This window comes from Caenorhabditis remanei, chromosome I, assembly GCF_010183535.1.
Source record: "Caenorhabditis remanei strain PX506 chromosome I, whole genome shotgun sequence".
Taxonomy (NCBI): Eukaryota; Metazoa; Nematoda; class Chromadorea; order Rhabditida; family Rhabditidae; genus Caenorhabditis; species Caenorhabditis remanei.
This window is the reverse complement of record NC_071328.1, coordinates 15,332,132-15,352,523: the sequence shown is the minus strand read 5'-3', so window position 1 is coordinate 15,352,523 and position 20,392 is coordinate 15,332,132. Positions and strand designations below refer to the sequence as shown.

Below are 20,392 nucleotides of genomic sequence, written 5' to 3'. Positions count from 1 at the left end.
CGGCGCTAAGATCGTGTGGGATGCTTTTGGTGCTAGAATCAGCTGGGGTGCCTGTGGCACTAGAACCGGCTGGTGTGCCTACGGCGCTAGAATCGGCTGGGGTGCCTGCGGCGCAAAATTCTTGCATTGAAGACGCATATCTCAAAAGTGGGCAGAGCTTATGAAAAACAGTCAATTGCAAAACTAATCTACTTAATATTTTCTACATTTTTACAGTTGACAACTTTTTATAAGCTCCGCCCATTTTTAGGATATGCGTCTTTAAAGTTTTGGAACGTGAGGTTAAGAATGTGAGAGAGCGCAGAGAAGCTAGACTCATCAATTTTTCAGATTTTTGCGTTGTTTTAACTATTAGAAACGTAAATAAAACTCATTTTTCAAAAAAACAAAAAAGATTTGCCACCGGGTGGACTCGAACCCTGGTACTCCAGGATGGACATGTTCAGTCGAAAATCCCCCTGAGCCATCCGGCCACTTTTTTGAAAGCAGCCAAAAATTGAGTTTTTACTGGTTTTAGACGGTTTTGAGTTGTATTTTCATTATTTCTAAAAATTCCAATTTCCGCTCATTTTTGGTCAATTTTCTAGATCCTACTCATCTATCCCCTTGTTTTTTAATCGCTTGGGTTTAAAAGCGCATATCTCAAAAATGGGCGGAGCTATCAAAAAACTGTCAACTGAAAAAATGTAGCCCTGGTTTTGATCTACACAAAAAATATCGCTCACCACTGCCACAAAACTCTCCAGCTTATCAATAGTCTCCTGAAAATCGTTGAGCTTTTGCTGGAATTTCGTGTGCAATTCGATTTGTCGAAGTGCTTGCGCGGAATCCGACGCCAGCGGGCCAAACGATTCGATTTCGAGTTCAGTGGCGTCTAGCCATTGACTAATTGTGTCGAGTTCTCTGAAAAGGATAGAGGGATAGCTCAATTTCATATCTTATCTAGTAAATCGAATCTAGAGCTTTGTTTTTGTAGTTGACAACTTTTCGATAGCTCCGTCCACTTTTGAGATAGCCTTTAAACTCAGTCACCTCAGAGCCAATGAGTGGGCAAGAGAGCGTGCGAAAAGAGGAGAGTGTCTTGTTTCTCTGCGTCTCTCCCCTCTCGCTTAAAATATACCTATCTTTAGAGGCGCATGTATAAATATATAGAATGTGAAAAAGTCCGTCGAAATTTTACTTCGGTACGCGCTTTTACAGTTGGTAAAATTCTTTGTTGTTTTTCACGATTGGTTACTGTAGATACTGTAGATTGTTCACCATTTTACAAAAACATTTTTATAGATCATTTACATTCGTCGTGAGACGCATTGTTCTAGGTAAAACAGAATCTGGTGCGCAATAAGTCTTGGGTTACTGTATTTTCAAATACAAACATTTTGCGTAAGATCACATTTCGGCGTATGAAAGGATAGTCTTCATCAATTTTGCGAATTTCTAACTTTAAAGGCGCTTATCTCAGAAGTGGGTGGAGCTAGAAAAAAGTTGTCAACTACAAAAATGTAGCCCTGGTCATGATCTACAAAATTATATAAAAATCAAATAACACTACCAAGAACTGGCACTGTTACGAATTATTAAGCATGTCGGGCTCCAACATGCTTAATTCTTGCTAAAATAGTGGTTTACAACATGGAAAATTGGGTTTTGAATAGTTTGAATAGTCAGAAATGGAATTTTCCAGTTATTTTGAAGTAAAAATAACTGTTTCTTCTGTTTTTGGAAATTTCTCAAAAGTGACACCTACCCCTGCTGGAGCAAATGAATCTGTTGTTGAAGCACTGCTTGCTCCTGCATCGCCTGCTCTCTCAACGCCTCCCATCGCGTATTCACCAGATGAAGTTTTGCGGCGATCGCCTCTTTTTCCTCCTCATTTTCCGATTTGTTACTCAACATTTGTCCTCTGAGCAACACCCGGCCTACAGTATCCTGACTATCCGTCAGACTCGACATAAAAGATTCGAAATCTGAAAACTGCGAGCGGACTGAGGCTAATTGGACACGTGGCATTTGAGTGAGGGTGACTAGTTCGTCTTCGGCTTCCAGGAGCCATGTGAGCACCTGCTCGATGCATGATTTGAACTCGGCGAGTTGCTCCTCGCGACGCATTTTTTTCGATTTTCCAGACTTTTGAGAGGAGGAGGATGACTTGCGCGAACGGACTTCGCTCTGAAAAAATTGTTTTAATTTTTATGAAACCTAAATAGCTGTGTAGATCAAATCATAGGCTACATTTTTAAAGTTGAAAATTTTTTGCTAGCTCCGCCCACTTTTGAGATATGCGCCTTTAAAGACAAGTAACTTTTCTGAAAGGTGTAGGCTCTAAAAAAACGTATAAAAACAAGCGTAAACTGGTCAAAATTAATGATAATAACTTTAAAAACTAATCAAAATCACTAAAAACCACTTAAAACCCATTTTCTAGCTATTTTCAAAAAAGTGGCCAAATAGCTCAGTGGGATTTTCGACTGAACATGTCCACCCTGAAGTACCAGGGTTCGAGCCCACCCGGTGGCAAATTGTTTTTGTTTTTTTGAAAATGAGTTTTTCAGCATCTAAAAGTCGAAAAATGTGAGAAATTGAGTTTTCTAGCTTTCCTCTGCCTCTTTAAAGGCGCATATCTCAAAAGTGGGCGGAGCTATCTGAAAACTCTCAACTACAAAAATATGAAGCGCGTTTTAATCTACAAAACAACCCTAAAATCAAAATGTCAGACTTACCTCCACCGACTGCTGCTCGAAACTCTTTCCTCGATCCAACATTGCTTGTTGTGCTGTAGAAATGGGCGGGGTTTGTGGTGGAATCTGGAGAGCTGACGATGAAGACGTTGACGGTTGAGAATGCATTTTGTGAGCGGCAAGAAGGGCGGCCGCCGCTTTTTGTTGTTGGATTTGTTGAGCTTCGAGTTCGTTCTGAATAAGAAAAATTGGTAGTGTCGAGTGGAATCGGCTGGGGTGCCTTCGGCGCTAGAATCGTCTGGGGTGCCTGCGGCGCTAGAATCGGCTGGGGTGCCTTTGGCGCTAGAAATGGCTGGGGTGCCTGCGGCGCTAAAATCGGCTGGGGTGTTTGCGGCGCTTTTACGGGGGAGCTCTTGTGTAGATTTACGGAGCCGTAGATGTCGATATACGGGATCCCAGTGTAGATTTACGGGCTCTAGTGTCGATTTACGGAATTCTAGTAAGCTTGTGTCGATTTACGAAGCTCCCTATATAAATTTACGGGCACTCACCTCAATTTTGCTCGTCGATATCATTGCCAAGTACAAATTCATCAAATAGCATAGCACCGAGTGCGAGTCGAGGTGTTCACTGTGGAGATCTGAAAATCCGTTTCCGATTTTTGGGTTTTTTATTATTTCTGGGGGTATTGAGAGGGAAAAATTGATTGGAAATGTTTTAAAAAAGGCAAAAAAATGGACGGAATGGGACGTTTCGAAACCGAAGATGGACAAAAAACTGAAAAATGAGGCGCTTGAACAGAAAATGTCAGTTTTTTAAAAACATTTGGTGCCGAAACGTCCCGGTTTTGAAATTTCTTGCTTTCGAAAGGTCCCGGAGTTTCGATAACACGACATTTTCAAATCAGGACATTTGGCAACCAGCCATCTGGCAACCGAGACATTTGACAACCTTGACACTTCAAAATCAGGCGTTTCAAAACCGAGACGTTTCGAAACCAATAACAAAAAAAAATCGCTGAGGCGCGATCAACGTAAAATTAAACAAAAAATGTGCTGATTTTTTTCACGTTTGGTATCTCTGGTTGCTAAATGTCCGCGGTTTTGAAACGTCCTTGGTATCTCAGATTCAACAAGAAAATAGGAATAGAAATGGTGAGAGAGATAGATAAAATGACGAATGATGGTGGAGGAGGAGGGGGGTCATAAATGCATAATTACATTTATACAATTACCCCCTCCTCATGTCATAAAAATCCGATACGCGCGCGTACGGAAATCCAATAAATTTCGCGAGATGACACCTGTCTTGGGGAGGAAGGAGGAGGAGGAGAAGGCAAAAACCGTTTTCCTTTCGGAAAAAGTGTAAAGTGTGAGAGGGGGACGCTTTTGATTATATTATATTATATTAAAAAGTATTATTACAAAAAATAAGATTTTTATGTTTTTACACAAAATTTATAATATCTAGGTAGCATTTTTTGGGAAGATTTGGGTTGTAGATCTAGGGGTTCTGTAACTAGCGCCTACAGTAGGATATAAGTTACTGGCGCGCCTCCGGCGCAAATCAAAAAGTTAGAAAACTCATTTTTTAAACATTTTTTGGCTATTAGAAGCTTAAAAACTCATTTTCAAAAAAACAAAAAAGGTTTGCCACCGGATGATCTCGAACCCCGGTAGTCACGCGGGACATGTTCAGTCGAAAATCCCACTGAGCCAATTGGCCAATTTTCTTGAAAATAGCCAAAATTTTGGTTTTGAATAGTTTTTAACGTCAGAAACCGAATTTTCCGGTTATTTTGATGTAAAAATGTAAGAAATCACATTTTGGCGTTAAAATGACAGTTTTTATTCTTTTACAAAAAAATGTATATCTCAAAAGTGGACGGAGCTAATAAAAAACTGTCAAGTACAAAAATGATCTACGTAAAATTTTACACATTTTTGTAGTTGACAACTTTTTTTACCTCCACCCACTTTTGAGATATGCACCTTTGAAGATGGAAGTTGCTTAAATTAGTCATTTTTCAAGCCAAAGTGTGATGTTTCCATCAGAATAACCGGCAAATTCTATTTCTGACGTTAAAAACTACTCAAAACCTAAGTTTCCTTGTCGAAGACCACATTTTTAATATGATTTCTTATTGGCGTGCAATTGACGGGCTTAGAAAACGATGAATGATGAAAATGTTGAATTTTGAGCAGAAAAATTCAGAAAATTGGATTTTTCGGAGGATTTTTCGAGCTCAAATAATTGAAAAGAGTAATTTCAACCATAATGCATGTTTTAAACTCAATTTTTTACATTAAAAATTGTCTAAAAATATGTTTTCCGACTAAAACCTAAAAATCAGCTCATTTTATTCCAGATGTTTGACTTTAAGACGCATATCTCGAAAGTGGGCGGAGCAAGAGAAAAACCGTCAACTACAAAAATGGAGCACTGGATTTGATCTACAAGATGAAATAAACTAAAAACAGAAAAAATCAAAAATTCAAAAAGTTTGACCCCAAGCGGGATCGAACCCTGGTACTCATTCTCATAGTAGTGCATCTTGAGCGAGACCTTCGTAGACAAATTTGGTATTTGCTAAAAATGTGGTTTTTGACATGGAAAATCAGGTTTTGAGTAATTTTTAACGTCAAAAATGGAATTTTCCATTTATTTTGATGTAAAACTCACATTTTGGCGTTAGAAATGACTAATTTAGGCAACTTTCAACTTTAAAGGCGCATATCTCAAGAGTGGGCGGAGCTATCCAAAAACTGTCAATTGCAAAAATATAAAGCGCGGTTTGATCTACACACCCGTATAGAATTTGTAATATCTTATTCAGAATCTTATCTGATACAGAGTGACGGGATCTCAAAGTTTCTCCATGGGGTTTCTTAGGGATCTACAAAGTAATTAATAATTAACAACGTCATAATTGCGTCATTAACTTCCGTAAAAGAAGAAATGTTGCAAAGGTGTTGCAAAATGAGAAAAAGATAATAAAAAGCGGAAATCAATTTATCCATATCCGGTTCTCTCTCGTATTCATGACCCCTCTTTTTTCATTTTCTTCATTTTCTCTCCTGATAAATCTTTGGAGAAGAAAAAGATAATGATATTGAAAAAGATAGAGAAAGATAGAGATAGAGAGACATAGAAAAACCAAGAAAAGAGAAAGAAAAGGTATTTCGCACACTTTATGGAGGTGGTGTCTCGTTTATTGACAGTAGAGATTAGAGGAGGGGGGGGGGGGGACATAGGAGAAAGGGGTGAACACATCGGTTAGGCAGCCCCAACTATTTACTAATCACATCCCAAAAAAATTTGCAAAAAAAAACCAAAAAATGCGGTGAAAATTGACTGAAAATCCAAAAAATCCAAAAATTCGAAAATTTTTATTCTTGTCCTCGAGGAGTACACGGATCACTTTAAAGAGAAGGGGGTGAACTCACCAGTTAACAGCCACAACTACTTATTGCCCAAAAAATTTGAAAAAATCGAAAAAAAAAACCCAAAAAATCCGAAAATTCGAAAATTTTCGTCTTGTCCTCGAGGAGTACACGGATCACTCTTTAGATTCTTCTTAAAACTAGTGTAGAGGTACTTTCAGACATGCTGAATTCAAAAATCATCATGTTTTTATCCAAAAAATACGGAAAAAATAAAGAAATTTCGATTTGAAAATTGAGGAAAAAAATTCCTAACATTTTGTCTTGTCCTCGAGGAGTACACGGATGGATTTGAGTCACTCGATGGATTTTGCGTAAAACTAGTTTAAAGGTACTTTCAGACATACTGATTTCAAAAATCTTATTTGTTTTTTACTGAAAATGCGGGAAAATTGAAAATTTTCGATTTGAAAATTGAGGTAAAAAATTTGGAAAAAAAATTATTTGAAATTTTTTCAAGGAACTTTTTTTTTGGATTTTTGGATCTTCAGCGGAATTCTTCGAGTAAGTAATTGATTACTTAATTAGCCTGAATTATACCAAAATTTTGACTGTCTCTTAGTGTTTTTTTTTCAAGATTTTCTTAGCAAGGGTTACAGTAGTTTTTTTGGCTCAAAATTTTTTTTTTCAAATTTCGATAAGGTAAAATTAAAGTATGCGCTTTTAAAACAAAAAAAAAACAACAAAAAAGTTAAAATTTTCAAATCAAAAACCTAAAATAAAAACGTTTTTTCGAATTTTTTTTTCGAAAAATTGGCTTTTTCAAAACGCTGCTACAATATTATATTTAGCCCACATATTAAAAATTTTACATTCCTTGTGTAGATCAAATCTAGTTCTTCATTTTTCCAGCTGACAACTTTTTTCTAGCTCCGCCCACTTTTGAGATATGCGTGTGCCTTTAAAAGCAACCGCCAAACTTAAGCTGCAATCTTTAAAGGCGCATATCTCAAAAGTGGGCGGAGCTACTAAAAATTGTTCAACTACAAAAATAGAGAGCTAGGTTTGATCTACACAATAAAACTGAAATAGAAGTAGTGGTACAGCGAAGAAAGCTGTGACGGTATCTCAAACTTCACCATTTTTTGTGACTGATCTCAAACCTCATTAATTGCTCAATTAAGTACTCCTAATTACAGATTTTATAATTATGTATAAAATAAATATTTTTTAAAGAAATAAGTAAAAAGAGGAACACAAAAAAGGAAAAAGAGAAAGATATAGTACTGAAGAAACTGATTTGTTCTTCCTAACCAAGAGACTAACTAACTACATACCTGAGAGAGACCAAAAATGATAGACGCAGACAGTGAGACATGTTAGAGATCATACGAATCAGAGAGACACAGACAGTCAGAGTGTGATGAGATAGAGAGGGGGGGGGGAAGTAGAAAGAGTGGTGGGGGGGGGGGGGATATGTGTTGTACAGGTCATTCATTTATTACGCAATGTGTCTACGTCTCTCACTCTCTAGTTATGATCTACCACGATATCTTGTGGTAGATCATAACTAAATAAAGTGAGGAAACACAGAGATGATAGAGAAATCCCACCTTTCGGACTCAATAGTCTTGGCACGTTCCACGTCTTCTCTGCCACTCCAAACGCGTTCTCGATACGGTCGATTGCACTCATTTCGGCGGTTTTTGAGAGGTTTATCAGTTTTTTGCTGGAAAATTTATAATTTGGATCTTAAAAATGAAAAAAAATTGTTTTTAGCTTTCAAATCGACCCAAATATACCAAAAGTACAGTAACCAGAGATTAAAGACGTTATGGAAAATTCGGTATATTTAAAGGCGCATATCTAAAAAATGGGAGGAGCTATTAAAAAGTTGTCAACTACAAAAATGACCTACTTAAAATTTTACACATTTTTTTAGTTGACCACTTTTTTCTAGGTCCTCCCACTTTTGAGATACACGCTTTTAAAGGCAGACATTTATTAGTCAAGGTGCGGCAATCTTTAAAGGCGCATATCTCAAAAGTGGGCGGAGCTAGCAAAAAATTTTCAACTACAAAAATAGATCCCTATTCTTGATTCACAAGATAAAACGAATTAAAAACAGAAAAATTCAAAAATTCACAAAATTGACCCCAAGCGGGATCGAACCCTGGTACCCATTCTCAAAGTGGTGCATTTTGACCAGCGGTCTTCTTGGCTAAAGTTTTGCTAGAAATATGATTTTCAACATGGAAAATTAAGTTTCAAATAGTTTTTAACCTCAGAAATAAATGTTTCCGGTCATTTTGATGTAAAAATCACATCTTGGCGTTAAAAATGACAAATTTAGAGAATTTTAAACTTTAGAGTCGCATAATTTTTTTCAAATTTTTCCAAAACTCACTCATAAGAATGAATCAGATAATTGAAGGCGTGACCATCTCTGAAGGAAGACGTGAAATCGTAGACATCAATCTCTTCATATGAACTCATCACTTCGATGCACCATTGTTTGATTGCCTCGGATAGCTGGAATAGGGGCAAAACTTTAACTTTTTTTTCTATTTTGACTGTCTGGCGCGCCTCCAGCGCTAGAACGCTGTTCTATAACTGTCAGGCGTGCCTGCGGCGCTAGAATCGTGTGGGGCGCCTTCGGCGCAAAAATGGTTGTTGGCGAGGGGGAGAGGATCTTGTTGAAATAGCTATCTTAGAAAACGCATATCTCAAAAGTGGGCGGAGCTATCAAAAAAGTATCAACTACAAAAATGAAGGTCTTTACTTGATCTACAAAAATGTGTACAATATGAAATGCTCGGACAACAGGAGTAGCCGTGACGGGGCTCTTAAATGTTAGAAATTTTTTTTGGGAAAAAAAATTTTGAGTAAAGGAAAAATTCTTCAATTTTGGAAGTTGACCCCGGTGAGCCCAATTTGGGCAGTTTTTATATTTCTATGTAGATCAAAACCAGAACTACATTTTTGTAATTGAACATTGTCTTCTAGCTCCTCCACTTTTGAGATATGCGCGTTTAAAGATGAGTGGGCGAGTTTTCAGGTGCCTGATTATAAAAGCGCATATCTCAAAAGTGGGCGGATCTATCAAAAAAATTGAAAATTGAAAAAATGAACCCCTAGATTTTATCTACAACTATGCAATAGACACTTTTTAGTTAGCTCCGCCCACTTTTCAGATATGCGCCATCAAAGATTGCTGTTTCACTAAGATCTTCTCCTCCCCACAAATCATTTTTGCGCCGAAGGCGCCCCAGCGAATTTATTTAACGATTTTAGCAGGGTTGGGAAATTCCGGGCTGGCCCGGCCGGGCCGGGCCGGGCTGACAGAAATTTTTTGCCGGCCCGGCCCGGATTCAAAAAATGTGCTCAATTTTTTCACATATTTTTTCGAAATTTTCATTAAAAAATGATCGAAATGCTCCGAAATTCTCGTACACTTCAGTTTTTTATCGATATTCCAAAACATAGTCGAAAATTCGACTTTTTGCAAAAAAAAACTCAAAAATTTTTCAAAAAATTTCAAATTTCTACAGGAGCCGGGCCGACCGGGCCGAACGGGCCGGGCCGAGGCGGGCCGAGAAAAATTTCTCAGTCGGGCCGGCCCGGCCCGGCCCGGCCCGGAATTTCCCAACCCTGGATTTTAGCGCCGCAGGCACCCCAGCCGATTCTTGCGCTAGAGGCACCCCAGCTGATTCTAACGCCGGAGGCACCCCAGCCGATTCTTGCGCCAAAGACACCCCAGCCAATTCTAGCGCCGCAGGCGCCACAGCCGATTCTTGCGCTAGACTCTAGCACATAGATATAGAAAACACCCGTACCTTCTCCTCTCTCAACTGTAGAGGTGCATGATTCTTCCAGAAGAATTGTACCAATTGCCACCACGCCGACAACACCGCCTTCTGATTTCCGTCCATCACTTCCTGTGGATTCGTCTTCGAGTCGCCGACATACTGTAGAATATTCGGCCAGTCGTCTGAAGGATTCCCAAGGACGGCCATCGTTTGACCGATGATTGCTTGATAGACGAAGATCGCGTTGGATCCATCTTGAAGACTTTTGTAATCCGTGAGACGGTCGGTGCCGAGCAGGTGGTTCGCCCATCGGATGAACACTTGCTCTTGTAGTTCGTATTTTTCTTCTGGAATTGCGGGAAATTTGAATTTTTAATGAGATTTTTGGATTCAGCTGGTCCAGAGCTTTTAAATGAACCTAAATTTGGTATCCTAGTAAATAAAAAGCTGGGGATTCTAGGCCATCAACTTCAAAGCGTCATTACTTGCCTCGATTCGGGTTTTTTTGAATTTTGAAAACTGCATTTCACTCACAAAAACCTCAGAAATCGAAAAATAGATCCGTGGCCCAACTTTCCCAATTTTGGTTTTCTAGGCCACCAACTTCAAATCGTGATATCTTGGCTTGAAATGGGTATTTTTAAGTTTTGAAAACTGCATTTTGTTCAGCAAATCGTCAAAATTCAAAAATGGCTCCGTGGCCTAACTTTTTCAAAATTTGAGTTTCTAGGCCACCAACTTCAAATCGTCATAACTTCGCTTAAAATCGTTATTTTTGAATTCTGAAAACTGTTTCAGACAATCGGGTGGTCTAAAATCAAAAATGCACGTGAATCAAAGAAACCCAAATTGAACCAAGTTATGACGGTTTGAAGTTGGTGGCCTAGAAATCCAAAAACTGGAAAAGTTAGGCCATGGACCTATATTTGAATTCTGAGGATTTTTTCAGTGAAATGCATTTTTTTAAACTCAGAACCAACGAGTTTAAGGCAAGTTATGACGCTTTAAATTCAGTGGCCTAGAAACCCAAATTTGGGTTTCTAGGCCATCAACTTCAAAACGTTATAACTTGGCTCAAATCAAGTATTTTTGAATTCTGAAAACTATTTCAGACATCTCAGGTGTTCTAGAATCAAAAATAGGTCCGTGGCCTAACTTTTTCAGTTTTTGGGTTTTCTAGGCCATCAACTTAAAAAAAGTTTTTTCGAGTTTTTTTTTTAAATTTTTGCGATTTTCAACGGATATTCGACTGTTCTCAATCAAAATTTTTGATTTTTTTGTCTTTTTTAGTCTCTTTTTATATTTTTAACCCAAAAACCGCCTATTTTCTCACCCCGATCACTCTTCTTATCCTTCTTCTCGTCCTTCTTCGGTTTTGCAGTCGAGGCGCCTGAGAATAACATATTTTGGTGTTTTTAGGTTCGATTTGGTCGTTCGTTTTCGGTAGATTTCAGCTATTCTATACACCAATTGGCATCTGGAAACAAAAAAAATTAATTAATTAAATTTCAAAATTTTGACGTGATTTAAAGAATAAAAATTTTTACGTGAAAATTTCAGAAAAAAAAATTTCGGAAAAAAAGTTATTTCTCAAAAACCGTCAACGACAAATATGGAACTATCTGAAAGAGATAATCAAGCAGTAAGTAGAAAGGTGGAGAGAGAGAGACGCAGAGAAGTTAGATAGTCTAGCTTCTCTGCGTCTCCTCACTCTCTCGTTTGTCTTTAAAGGCGCATAACTCAAAAGTGGGCGGGGCTATAGAAAAATGTTTAACTACAAAAATGTTGCCCTCGTTTTGATCTACAAGATTAAATAAACCAAAAACAAAAAAAAACGCAAGATTCAAAAAATTGACCCCAAGCGGGATCGAACCCTGGTACCCATTCTCATAGTGGTGCACCTTGACCAACAACTACTCGGCCAAAATGGCTTTTGCTGAAATGGGGTTTCCGACATGAAAAATCTGATTTTGAATAATTTTTAACTCCAGAAATGGAATTTTCCGGTTATTTTGATGTAAAAATCACATTTTTACGTTAAAAATGACTAATTTTGGAATTTCAATCTGTAAAGACGGATATCTCGAAAGTGGGCGGAGTAAAAAAAAACCGTTAACTACAAAAATATAGCCCTAGTTTTGATCTACAACTTTGTAATTGACAGTTTTCCTCTGGCTCCGCCCACTTTTGAGATATGCGTCTTTAAAAATAGCTTTTTCAACAAGATCCTCACCACATTTTTGCACCGAAGGCGACCCCGACGATTTTAAATAACGATTCTAGCGCCGCATTCACCCCCAAACACTTATAAATTAACATTCTAGCGCCGCAGGCATACCAAAACAGTTTTGCGCCGGAGGCGCGCCAGATTATGGACTCTAGCGCCGCAGGCATCTTTAAAGGCGCATATCTCAACAGTGGGCGGAGCTATCAAAAAAATGTCAACTACAAAAATGTAGCCCTAGGTTTGATCTATTCATTTCTTACAATTTTATTTGTTTCAGACTTCACCCTCCTCAACCGATCAAAACCAAAAATCAAGTGACACCGAATCGAGCCAAATCTACACACGATGTGTGAACGATGACTCGAATGGGAGTATTCTATCGGATTGGATGGATCATTTATCGGATTTTGAGCAACCAACGGATCAATCGATACTCAACGAGTTGATGAAGAGCTCATCGCAGTTTTTGTTGGAGAAGAATGAGAAGGGAAACGGGGAGATGCGGGAAGTGAACTCGGAATACGCTTTTGATATTACTATGTATTGAGGCGGAGGCAGAGGAATGAAGAATTTTCATTAAAAATAAATGTACAATCTTGTAGATCAAAACCAGGACTACATTTTTTCAATTGACAACTTTTTACTAGCTCCGCCCACTTTTGAGATATGCGCCTTTAAAGTTGCAAATTGCCTAAATTAGTCATTTCTAATGCCAAAATGTGATTTTTACATCAAATTAATCGGAAAATTTTATTTCTGACGTGAAAAAAACGATTCAAAACTTAATTTTCCATGTCGTAAACCACATTTTTAGCAAAAACTAGGCCAAGAAGGTCTTGGTCAAGGTGGACAACTATGATAATGGGTACCAGGGTTCGATTGCGCTTGTGGTCAATTTTATTTTAATTTTTGAGTTTTCTGTTTTTAATTTATGTAGTCTTGTAGTTCAAAACTATGGCTACATTTTTTCAGTTGACAGTTTTTTGATAGCTCCGCCCACTTTCGAGATATGCGCCTTTAAAGAAGATAGTCGAGCGGTAAGAGAGGAGAGACATGGGGAGAGACGCAGAGAAGTCAGAAGACAGATTTTCGTGAAAAATATACAATTAAGAAAGGAAATTGTTGGTTTGACGGTGTTTAAAAATTAAAAATTGACTATTTTTAGTGCTGGTCTTTATAGCAAAAGGTTTTCCCGTAAAAAATTGAAAAAAACCCTTAAAGTCGTTTCAAATCAATGTTTTAGCATGAAACATGTTCTGAATCAAAAAAATTGGGGACTTCCCTCAAAAATCGACAAACAATTATGATTCTGAGATAAAAATCACTCTGGAATCACACATATTACTCCTTAACTGCTTCCATACAGTTATTATAGCTGTCAGGTGAAAAAATGTGTATTTTCACCCGAAAAATATCAGAAAATCACAATTTTAAGCTCAGGAGCGTTTCAAAAATCAGTTTTAGGCGTAAAAATGTTAAACCATCACAAAAATCTGTCTTCTGACGTTTTTATAGCGAAAAAATAAGGTTATCACGTGAAAATTGAGATAAAAATACCAATTTTTATGCCAAAAAGACTCTGAAACCCCTTTTTTAACCCTTAACCACAAAAATTGGGGATTTCGCTTGGAAAACGTCAAAAATTATGATTTTAGATAAAAATTACTCTAGAATCACGATTTTTACTCCTCGACTGCTTCCAAAAAGATTTTAGATCAAAAATGTTTATTTTTGGACCAAAAAATTGGGGATTTCGCTTGAAAAATGGGAGAAAATCATAATTCTGAAACTAGAGAATGACAAAGTGCTAATATAATTTGAGAAGGGTTGCAAATTGACAAGAAGCAGCACACAAAATCATAATGTTGTTCTCTGCCCTCCGCTCTCTCTAATGGCGGGAAGAAAAGAAAAAGAGGAGTAGGTGAATGTGATGGAGCTCGCGGGATCCCGCGTCGACACGGCTCATCGTCAGCTGCCATCAGTCAACTCTTCTTGTTACAATGCGAATGAATCCCCCCCTCTAGCCCAGCCACCAGCAGATCCCGTCCCCCCCTCCTCTTTCAAATACTATGTGTGTGCCAGTCGGTTGTACGGAAGAGAGAAATCGGATGGGGGGGGGGGGGGGGGGGGGGGGGGGGGGGGGGGGGGGGGGGGATGAAGAGGGTGATAAAATCGAAATGGGGGAACATAGAATCGAGAGGAGAATGGGGAAAAAAGTTGTTGTCCGGTGGTATTTACAAAAAATAACAAATTGGAGATGGTGGGATGATTGCACTGTTTCCTAATCTGTCCGAACGCTCTAAATTCAAATTTACTGTATAGTTGAAGCCTAGATCTTGCCTAAAGACGCATATCTAAAACGTGGGCGGAGCTATCAGAAAGTTGTCAACTACAAAAATGCTTCCCAAGTTCTGATCTACAAGATAAAATTAATTAAAAAGAAAAAATAAGGGAAATACAAAAAATTGACCTCAGGCGGGATCGAACCCTGGTACCCATTCTCATAGTGTTCCACCTTGACCAAAGCCTTTTTGTCCAAACTTGATTTTTGCTAAAAATGTGGTTTCCAGCACGAAAAATGAGGTTTTGAATAGTTTTCGACGTCAGAAAAAGATATTTCCGGTTATTGTTATGCAAAAATCACATTTTGGCGTAAGAAATGACAGTTTTCCTTCAATTTTTGCAAATTTCCAACTTTAAAGGCGCATAACTCGGAAGTGGGCGGGGCTATCAGAAAGTTGTTAATCTAAATTCAAAATGCTTAAAATTAAAACGTAAGCCCTGACAGGCTGTAAAACTAGAACCAATACTTATATACTGACCATTTTTGGTCAGTGTGTCTATCTTTAAAGGCGCAAATCTCAAAAGTGGGCTGGGCTATCAAAAAGTTGTCAACTGCAAGAATGTAGCGTTTAATTTGATTTACATGAAAAGTGTGTATAAAAATTTTGATGGTTCAACTAAATATAATACTATAGCACCGTTTTGAAACTTCAACCTTTTTTAAAAAAAGTTGAAAAAAGTCGCAAATAAGTTTTTTTAAGGCACATGTAATAACTTGTCAATTTTTGTCAATTTGAAATCTATAAAACTTAATATTAGAACCAGAATGGCTACTGTTACCCTTGCTAGAATGGTAATCTGCAACAATTTTTATACATTCACGGTCTCACAGTCTCCAAAGAAGGTTATCTCAACGCCAGAACATTGTGAGAGTAAAAAAAAGGAGTTTTTTGATTTTCGTAATAAGAAGAAGATGATCATTTGAAAGAGTTAGACCTAATTTAAGAACCGTAAGTTTCTGGGTGCTTCTGATGGTTTTTCTCTTGAAATACAGTAACTTCATTTCTAAGGCTACATTAGATAGAAAAAGACAACTCACCAACAGGTAAAAATGAAACAGGAAGACTGGGAGAACCAGCTGTATGAGAATTGGATGTACCTCTCCTAATTGTCTGACTCGTATTGATTTCTCATGGAGATAAGTGACAGGTGATGACCTCAGCGGTAGAAAAGAACACTGGTAGACATTTTCTCCTATGTTATTATTAATTGCCAGGTCACACCTGTCTGAGAATTGATTTTGATCGATCGATCGACGGGTCTTATTGAGTATTCATAAGATTTAGGGACGAAATCAACAATTAAAAGTATGGGAAATGCCGAATCCGGGATCAGAAAGTAGGTGGAGTAGGAGAAAAACGCTAGGATTAGATTTCAATGGGGGTTTTGATACAAATTTTGAAAAATTGTGTTAGCTTTAAGTTTTTCATACGATATTTACTTTGTTGTATAGTCACAATGACAAATTACACTGACCAAAAATTCTCCAACTTTGAAAGCCTACCTGCCCCTTTTTTTGGGCTGAGTCAATTTGCTCAAATTTTATACTGTTATATAGATCAAGACATGCTCTCCATTTTTTCAATTGACAACTTTAAGATAGCTCCGCCCACTTTTAAGATATGCGCCTTCAAAGTTGGTAGCTTTGGGAGACGTGGAGAGCGCACGCGCTATCTTGAAAGGTGCTTATTTCAAAAGTGGGCGGAGCTAAAGAAAAACTTTCAACTTTAATAATCAAGATCTGGATTAGGTCAACAATTTTTTAATTGCTTGTTTTTTGTTTGCTCTGCCCCCATTTTAGATATACGTCTTTAAAGATAGCTGTTTATACAAGAACTTCTCCTTTCTCCCCACCAACCGTTTTTGCGCCGAAGGCGCCCCAGACGATTTTAATAACAATTCTAGCGCCGCAGGCACCTAAAACTGTTATAGATTAGCATTCTAGGGCCACAGGCATGCCAGAACACGTATTCTAGCCCCGCAGCATTATTTAAAGGCGCATATCTCAAAAGTGGGCGGAGCTACAGAAAAACCGTTAACTACAAAAATGAAGATCTGAGTTAGATCTACCGGAAAATATAAGATTTGTGACTTTTGAACCAAATCTGACACTGTGTCATCGTTTTGATAGCAAAAATTAGGTTACAGTAACATGCCAGTCACACTTGGCACTCGCACTAGCTGTTTGTCTCCCAACGGGGAACCTTACTTAGCCTAAAGTCTTACCGAGGTCGATATCTTTTGTTATAAGTCGTAAATCAGGTCAGATGACAGTGAGCAATGGATTTCTTACAGTACCCTGTCAGGTCCTTTTTCACTCACACTATCTCTTATCTCCCCAACTTGGAACCTCACTTTTTCCCAATGTGAAGATGGTTTTTATGGGAATCTTCCCATAGGTACAGACTCCGCCCACAAATACGCAGATATTCGCGGTTTGGGTCAATCTGTCCTGATCCGTTCTTATACTCTCATTATAGTCATTTTGCATCCTACCGGATGGTGACTCCTTTTTTCTCTCCTCGTTTTCCTCGCCCTCTAGAACCCTTCTACCCCTGACTTACTTCTCCATTTTTAGAACTTAACTCCTACTCCTTCGTCATCAATATGGTTGTTCCATCCGCCCAATCCGTCACCTCCGTTGCCCTCTGCCCACCATCCATTTGCTCCTTCCATTCCTTCCATCCGAACCCCCGTTCCGCTCCCGTCAACTTTGCTAAAGACGAAAAACGAGCTATTTCTCTTGACGTCTTCATGGATGCCGATAGGTTCTCAATGATCGTCAACAAGAAACACCGTAGCGTTGTCAACAACGTGCTGCTCCCATGGCTATCAGAAGATGATGAGGAAAACTTCTGGAAGTGTTTTGGAAACAACGATGAAGTGGTTCCGCCGAAGACATCGGAGACACCTGCTCGACTCATCAAGAAGGATATTTCCGATAAAGATGAGAAGAAGAATCAAATGGTGACGTTGAAACTCATCACTCCTTCCTCAATCTCTATTCGGAACTATCCGATCCACCCATCGAAGACTGCCAGGATACCTGCTCCACTCCCCAAGGATCAATTGGAACCTTCTGCCAATGCATCTTCGTCCCTCCCACTTACTATTGACACCTCAATTCCACCACCCTCCTTCCTCACACCACCAACGTCCGGACCCGCCTCGCCATCACTCACTGCCGAAAAACCGTCATTCGCCTTCAACGTTGGAGTCGTCAATGCTCCAACTGCAGGAGTACAAGTCGCCAAGAAACACCTACTGGAAAATGAAGACGCCTTCGAGATGTACGTTGATGAGAGCAAGCCGAAGAAGATCAAAGTCTTCTCACCAGAAGAAATCAAGAAGCAGTCGAGTCTAGTTGATGAGTGGAAGCGCAAGATTCAGGAGTCCCTTTAAAATGTTTTGTTTTTTTTGCTATCAATTTTTTTGTTTTTTCATTTTTTTCGTTTTTTTCAATTTTCCTAACTTTAATGATAAACCAGTAATAATAATAACCTTACTTCTTGTATTTTTCCTATAATTTTTGTTTCAGAAGGGGAGGAGTCAACGGTGAAGACCGGTGTGTATCATCTTTTTTGTCTTCAATAATTTTGCCGGAGGCGCGCCAGACTTTAGCGCCGCAGGCATATTTAAAGGCGCATATCCCAAAAGTGGGCGGTGCTATCAAAAAGTTGTCAACTACAAAAACGTAGAGCTAGGTTTGATATATAATTTTGTAATTAACACTTTTTTGTTAGCTCCGCCCACTTTTAGAATATGCGCTTTTAAAGATAGCTGTATCAACAAGATCCTCTCCTCCCTCTCCATCAACTAATTTTGCGCCGAGGGCGCCCCAGACGATTCAAGCGTCGTAGGCACCCATAACTGTTATAGATGAGCATTCTAGTGCTACAGGCATGCCAGAACACTTTTGCGCTGGAGGCGCGCCAGATTCCTGCAGCGATTTTTCAAAATAACTTTTTTGCGTATTTCTCGCTATTTTACAAATTTATTTTCAACAATTTAAATATTTATTTTTTTCTTAATTATATTCTTGCCCCTATTTTTTATATAGATGGGAAGTTCTTGATCAATCACAAAACACAGTGTTAAAATAATAGAATCAGCTGGTTTTTAAGACAGGCTTATCACAACATGAAGAAGAAGAAGAAGAAAGTGATAATTTGATCAACAACCATATCCCTCTCCACTATTTTTTTATTTCTCAATCCCCCCCTTGTCCACCTTTTTTTCCACTATGCATGCCCTTTAATCGTTTGAGATCTTTCGGCAGAGATAAGAGAAAGGGGGAGGAGAACTGGATTTATTACGCTATATACACACACGGCGGATGACGGAAAAAGGTGTGTAAGACCGTAAAATGACTGTCAATTGTAAGCATGTGAGGAAGAATAAGAATGGAAAAAAACTACGGAGATTTTATCAAAAATTTAATTTTTAACATAATTTTAGAATGTTACGCCATTGTCTTTAAAGGAGGGTATCTCAATCTCAAAAGTGGGCGGGGCTACCGAAAAGTTATCAACTATAAAAATGGAGCACTAGATTTGATCTACAAGATATAGTAAATCAAAAACAAAAAAATCAAAAAATTCAAAAAATTGACCCCTAGCGGGATCGAACCCTGGTACCCATTCGCATAGTGGTGCACATTGACCAACGACTACTCGGCCAAACTCTGATTGTGCTAAAAATGTGGTTTCCGACATTGAAAATTTTGTCTTCAGTAGTTTTTAACGTCGAAAATGGAATTTTCCGGTTAACGAGACGTAAAAATCACATTTTGACGCTCAAAATGACTAGTTTAGCAAATTTCCCACTTTAAAAGCTATTATCTCAGAAGTGGGTGGAGCTTCCGGGAAATTGTCAACTTCGAAAATGGAGGTCTGGATTTGATCTACAGAATTATATTAACTTTGAAACGTTGGAATATTGAAAATTTTGATAAAAATAATCCAAATTGTGGAACATTTTTGTAAAAATCCAAAAAAAAACTTTGTCAAGACTACCAGGAGGTCATACAAAATCAGGATATCATGATATTTATATCAAAATGTAGATCAAACCTGGACTTTTAGTTTTGTAATTGAGAAATTTTTTATAGCTCCGCCCACTTTTGAGATATGCACTTTTAAAGTTGAAAGTTCGCAAAAATTGAACAATTTTCATTTTTAACTCCAAAATGTGATTTTTATATCAAAATAACCGAAAATATTTATTTCTCACGATAAAAACTACTCAAAACTCAATTTTCCATGTCGGGAACCACATTTTTAACAAAAAAGTTTGACAGAGAAGGTCTTGGTCAAGATGCACCACTATGAAAATGGGTTCCAAAGTTCGATCCCGGTTGGGGTCAATTTTTCGAATTTTTGAATTTTTCTGCTTTTGATTTATTTTATCTTGTAGATCAAAACCAGGGCTACATTTTTGTAATTGAAATTGTTTTTCTAGCCCCGCCCACTTTTGTGATATGTGTGAAAGGGTCTTCGGCCTCTTGGTCGTTGGTCCCTTTCTTATTCTATCGCCCGAGTCTCCGTCACTCTTGTGGCACGCGCATAACGCGGGGGCTCACATGAGTGAGAGGGACGAGGGAGGAAAAGGCACGCGGTGCCACGCCTCACTAGAATTACATCTTCTATTCAGTTCCATCGCATAGAAGGATGGAGGGAGCCAGCCCATCTGGAGCTCTCTCCGCCTTCCTTAATAAAGCAGTGCACTGTTAAACCATTGTTTTCTGTAGTTAAACGGAAGGACCAGGCAAAGTCCTTTCTCCGTTTACATATGCACCATAAAGATTAACATCTTCCATTATACCGTAACTCATAACCACGGGTATTCTTTGGGGGTTTTAAAAAGTTTTTTGCAGATAACTAGTTTTCTTGTTTTATTTTCAGCTTTTCAACACCCTCACACCCGAATATTCAAATTTCTCAGAAACTTCTT

General features: G+C 38.4%; 3 protein-coding genes across 3 annotated transcripts in view; 2 read left to right on the top strand and 1 right to left on the bottom strand.

Annotated features, from left to right (window-relative positions):
• The window catches only part of GCK72_003295 (uncharacterized protein), a gene marked incomplete at both ends in the record, with an annotated part of 46,494 nt that extends 35,147 nt beyond the window's left edge, over positions 1-11,347 (bottom strand). Inside the window, 9 exons of the mRNA XM_053723951.1 lie at positions 726-903; positions 1,748-2,169; positions 2,721-2,912; positions 3,230-3,318; positions 7,675-7,790; positions 8,469-8,593; positions 9,898-10,217; positions 11,204-11,260; positions 11,338-11,347. Of these exons, the coding sequence (XP_053592596.1) occupies positions 726-903; positions 1,748-2,169; positions 2,721-2,912; positions 3,230-3,318; positions 7,675-7,790; positions 8,469-8,593; positions 9,898-10,217; positions 11,204-11,260; positions 11,338-11,347 (1,509 nt within the window). The remainder of the gene's footprint in view (positions 1-725; positions 904-1,747; positions 2,170-2,720; positions 2,913-3,229; positions 3,319-7,674; positions 7,791-8,468; positions 8,594-9,897; positions 10,218-11,203; positions 11,261-11,337) is intronic.
• A 135-nt stretch (positions 11,348-11,482) lies between these two features.
• On the top strand, positions 11,483-12,644 carry GCK72_003294 (uncharacterized protein; the record flags this gene model as incomplete). The annotated part of the gene is made up of 2 exons (XM_003098598.2): positions 11,483-11,512; positions 12,375-12,644. 2 exons carry the CDS (start codon positions 11,483-11,485, stop codon positions 12,642-12,644), a joined length of 300 nt encoding a protein of 99 aa, XP_003098646.2.
• Positions 12,645-17,047: 4,403 nt separating this feature from the next.
• GCK72_003293 (uncharacterized protein) lies at positions 17,048-17,842 on the top strand (the record flags this gene model as incomplete). Its single annotated transcript, XM_003098596.2, has 1 exon — positions 17,048-17,842. One exon carries the CDS (start codon positions 17,048-17,050, stop codon positions 17,840-17,842), a length of 795 nt encoding a protein of 264 aa, XP_003098644.2.
• Between the last annotated feature and the right edge of the window lie 2,550 nt (positions 17,843-20,392).